Here is a 5,011-nt window from a genome sequence, read left to right as displayed (position 1 = left end):
ATAATTAGATTTAAGTGTGCTGGTAGTTTTAAGTATTTGGGAGTTTGTTGGCATATCAAAGAAACAATATATATTTATGTATGAGAAAATATCGACATTGGAGCGATGTAACTAAATGCAATCCAGTAGGTTGCCTCAAAACTTTCTAAAGGTGCACCAGTGTTCCTTGGTGCATAACCCTTTATTTTGTTTATTTGTTTACGAATTTTTTTCTTTTTGCACCATTTCTTTTTAGTTTATTTTTGCAAATTGTTTTCTTTCGATGAACAAAATACAATCATTTCCAATAAAGATTTTAGATTCATTGAATAATTCACAAGAAACAATTTTCTTCAAAATAAATTTTTAGAAAGACCCAATATTATTAAAAATGATGAATTGCCGAAAGTTGCAGCATTAAAACATGAAATATAAAATAGTTTTGAACACACACACGATCACACGCGTACGCGAAGTCTGTTCTGTCTAGAGTCAGTTTAATCAACCAATCGAATGCCACCACGTTAGTTGGTGCAGACCACATGATAAAATTACGTGTAAACCGGCAACAGTAAGTGGAAGTGGCTATCATTTTCCATTGTCAATGAGTAAGTAACTTTCTAATAATGATAATTAATTTTATTGAATTATTTTTGAAATCTCCACTACTCAAACATAATATATATTTGCTAATTTCAGTTCACCACTTTGTTGTTATAAGTAATTCTACATAACAGCGTCATTACTTACCGCCCTCCCCCTTTTTATGTTAACTTGAAATCTCGATATTTGAACATGTTACCTGAGGGAATGGCAGGTACCGTTGTTAATTCTCTGCTTGTTATTCAATTCCACTAACTTTTAACATCGCTCCAGTGTTGTCGATATTTTCTCATATACATATATATATATATATATATATATATATATATATATATATACTTAATGGATTTTTTTTTTTTATTACACAAACAAAACCACCACAAGGTTTATAAACGAGACAAATTAAAATATTTTATTGAACACACTATGAGGGGTGGTCTACTGATTGTATATCAGGAAAAATATTGAAAACATAACGTGGCGTACATGAGAACTGGCATTTGAAGAGCTAAAATAAAACACTGAGGGGAAAACCATTGAATCTTTAATTAATTGTATGTTTAACAGCTTACCTAATACATATTTTTATAAATGGCAGCACGTAACGTCTCTTTCAGACTGAAGCTTTCTTCTATAAAACAACCCCAGTGTCATTGGAATTATAATAGGCGAAAGATAAGCAAGATAAAATTTCATCAAATTAATTTCTTTTTTTCTCTGAAGTGCACGAGAGACCCATGTGAATGACATGAAATGGAAACTAGGTTGTTCGCCGGTATCTAGCAGTCACTGCTCTCTTGCATATTTAACAAAATGGTCATTTACTACTTTCTCCTCTTTGCTTATTTAGTTATTGTTAACGTTTCCAAAATTCTTAAGTTTGCCCCTTCACCAATTATAGTTCCTTGTTCTATGTAATCATAGAAGCTAACGCACATGTTAGCACAAGAAATGTTTGCTTGGATTTCATTTCCTTACTTCACTTGACAAGGAGTAGTGAATTTGAGTACATTAAAGTCGTTTACTCCTTAAAAAAAAAAAATCGTCGATGAGAATGAACTTACAAAAACGAGGGTGTATCTTTTGTTGCTATAAATAGTGTCCCAAACTCACCGTCTTTAAAAAAAATGGACATGAGATAATGTAGTTCACTGCTTGAAAAGCGACTTGGGGTATAATATATGGCTGGAATACTTTTAATCAAGAACCTTCATATAAACCTTCATACTAGCATGTCAAGACATGCTAGTAATAAAGGTTGTGTGTGTGTATATATATATATTCTTTTTTTTTTGTAGGGGAGTGATGCATTTTATGATGTAGTCTTACATTGATTTGTGTGAAGACTAAACGATGGTCACGACTAGAACACTTGATGATTGGCCTGCTTCAGTCCAGATTAACCTAATCGCTCTGATAAACTGCTACATAATTCATTACCGATTTTACTGTAATAAATAGTTTGTACCTATTTCACTTATGATGCTCCGGTGAAATGAATGAATGTTACATTCTCATATTTCCTTTGTAAATTTGAGGGCTTTGTCCCTCTAAATGAAGAAATCAATAACCCAGTCGCCCGCCCCGATTACTGTTCATGGTTGCAGGCATTTCATTTTACTTCATGTCGCTATTGCATATTATTGAAATTTATGAATGCCACAGCATTCTATTTCTAGCCTTCCACCCTTTTAAATAGCAAACGTTTGTGCTTTTAATTAATAGAAAAAGAACCCATCTAGCAACCCGTTTGCAGCCATTGCATTTTATTTTCGACTCTCGGTTCTTCGTGATAGGCATACTCGCCACATACTCTGCTTATGCTTTTAATATAAAGTTTTGTGCTTTACTTAACGAGAAGAAATAAATATATTAAATAGCGAGATGAATATATATGTGTGTGTACACTCTGGCGCGCGTACGTTCGTTCATTACGTCTAGTATTAATTGTACAAATAAAGCTAAAAAGTAATCGGACGGCTATTTCGTTTCGAAGGTCCTGATACAAATTCCCCTTGTTAACGCAAAAGACAATATAGCGCAATGTTATCAGTATTAGTATTATAACTTACATGGCTGTCCGAGCAGCAACAATTAAACATAACTAAATAAATGTAACATCGGTGTGTATTTCTAACACAGTACAGAGTATTAGGTCTGCTTTGCTTTGGGATGAATGGTTCTGCTCAATGCCCATAGCCTACGATTAGTCTTCGCGACCCAGTTTCGATTTCTAGTTGTAATTTTCTTAATATATAATTCCATTAAGAGAAAATGCATGAGCCCCACACAATCTCATTTGAAATTTCTGCCTTCTCATTCCCATTAAAAAAATCATAATTAAGGATCTTGTTCACGTAAGTGATAAATCGTTATTTTTCATCGCATGTTTTGACTCCCCCCTCCCTTTTGTAGTAAGCCAGCTGAAATTTTCCCGTTGAACCAATGATGGCTCCAACTGCTATAAACAGCTATCCATAAACTACTACTTCACATCTTATTTGCTTGAAAAAGGTATTGGATAGTGTAAACTGTAAAAGACGGGATTGTCACGATTGGAATGCCTTTGATAATAGGTTTGTTTGTTCGACCCCGGACAAAGCAACGATTACCGTCAGGAATATTATGGCTGAGGAAATGATTCCCCCCAAAAGACAAAATTGTTTTACCATCCGGTCTAGATAAATTATTTCTAGATTGTTCGTCCTCCGATTGTTTTTCTTTTTTCTCCTTCTTTTACAAAAAGGGGAAATGAAAAAAAAAGTTTTTTTTGATGAATAAAACTGTTTTAGAATCAGTTTTAATTTTTGCTCAAAAGAAAAGATTCTAAATTTCGAGTTGTCGTAAATTAATAGTTTGAACTTTCATCGAACAGGTTATTGAGTGACAAATCGATGAACAAAACTGGTTCCATTATTAAATACGATGTTAATAATGGACTCTCATTCAGTATTATATGTAGATCTATTTCCGTCTTTTTTTTTTCGTTTTAACTCCCCAATTTCTACTCGTCTCTATCGCTAACATGCAACATGCTTTTCATGTTTCTTTGTGCATAAATGTTTGCCCAATAATTGGACACACGCGCACGCACATAGATACACGTGTGTGTGTGTATATATATAATTATGTGTGTGTTATAAGTTTTTGACATCATGCTTCTTTGTGCCTGCTTAGTTCTTTTTATAATGGATGTGCAGATATTTCTAAGATTTAATTTAGGTAACAAAAATTGAAATCAATGTTTCTTTATATATTATCATTTGTTTGAGTTGCATTTTGTCTTGACATCAGTTCGTTTGCAATCCTTCATGAAATCATGTCTGGCCGAGGGGAAATATTAACTTTTTGGAAATAGGAAGGACATCAGGTTGTAGAAAATCTACCTCTACAAATTCCATCCAAGAAGTGAGCATTAAACAATGATGAAAATTGACTTAATGTGTAAATTTAAAGATCTTTTAAACATCCCCATTATAAGTATTTGTTAATAAGCAGCTCTAGTACAACTACCCATTGTTTGACTACCTGTTACTTGGTTTTATATGTTGCACCTACACTTGTTTTGGTTACCTTAGTAGTTAGTTGATGAATCCTCAATGTTAGGTTTAAATGTAGCATGGATTTGTGGGTGTGGTACTTGTATTTGACATAGGAGCTAGACAGAAATGATTAACATAAAATTACACCAATGCACACACATTTAGTAGGCTTGAAAATGGATGAATCTAATTAACTTTAAGTTACTTTTAAGATGTGCTGTAATGGAATGTATTAAATGCTCTGTAATCTCTCTCTCTCTCCCTTATATGTTTGTGCAGACACACGCACACATATGTATATGGTCCATGCAGATACGAAAAATTCCTTATAAAAAGTGATTAAATCAAAATAGTGTTATCAGTGTATCATGTGTGTGCGTGGCAGATGGATAGAGGGGAATGGAGGAAGTGGGAATGGTAGGTATCAAGAAGATGAGTTGTGGAATAAAGATCCATCAGGGACAGATTGTGTGAGGGGCATGGATGTAAATATTTTTGCACAGTAAATCATTAATTGCCTTGGTCCTTTGGTGTTGGGAAGGGCATCCAGCTGTAGCAACCAAACCACATCAGATTGGAACCTGGTGCAGTTCTTCTGCTTGCCAGCTCTGGTCAAACCATCCAACCCATGCCAGCATGGAAAACAGATGATGATGATCACACACACACAAGTGGATTTGGTCAATGGAAACTGAAAGAACCCCGTTTGTGTTATTTATTTACGACCCACAAGGGGCTACACACAGAGGGGACAGACAAACGGATTAAGTCGATTATATCAACCCCAGTGCGTAACTGGTACTTATTTAATCGACCCCGAAAGGATGAAAGGCAAAGTCGACCTCGGCGGAATTTGAACTCAGAACGTAGCAGCAGACGAAATACCG

General features: G+C 34.5%; 1 protein-coding gene across 2 annotated transcripts in view; it reads left to right on the top strand.

The window, feature by feature from the left end:
- The first annotated feature begins 455 nt into the window (after positions 1-455).
- Positions 456-5,011, top strand: part of LOC128249285 (calnexin-like) — a 31,978-nt gene continuing 27,422 nt past the window's right edge. The window contains exon 1 of one of the 2 annotated variants that reach the window (XM_052972388.1): positions 456-587. In XM_052972388.1, the coding sequence (XP_052828348.1) occupies positions 584-587 (4 nt within the window). In that variant the 5' untranslated portion in view covers positions 456-583. Of the gene's footprint in view, positions 588-759; positions 797-5,011 lie in introns of those variants that run through there. The other variant, XM_052972387.1, reaches the window with a different exon arrangement.

This window comes from Octopus bimaculoides, chromosome 13 (genome assembly GCF_001194135.2).
Source record: "Octopus bimaculoides isolate UCB-OBI-ISO-001 chromosome 13, ASM119413v2, whole genome shotgun sequence".
Taxonomy (NCBI): Eukaryota; Metazoa; Mollusca; class Cephalopoda; order Octopoda; family Octopodidae; genus Octopus; species Octopus bimaculoides.
Note: the sequence above shows the minus strand (reverse complement) of the source record. Positions and strands in the feature narration are given on the sequence as shown.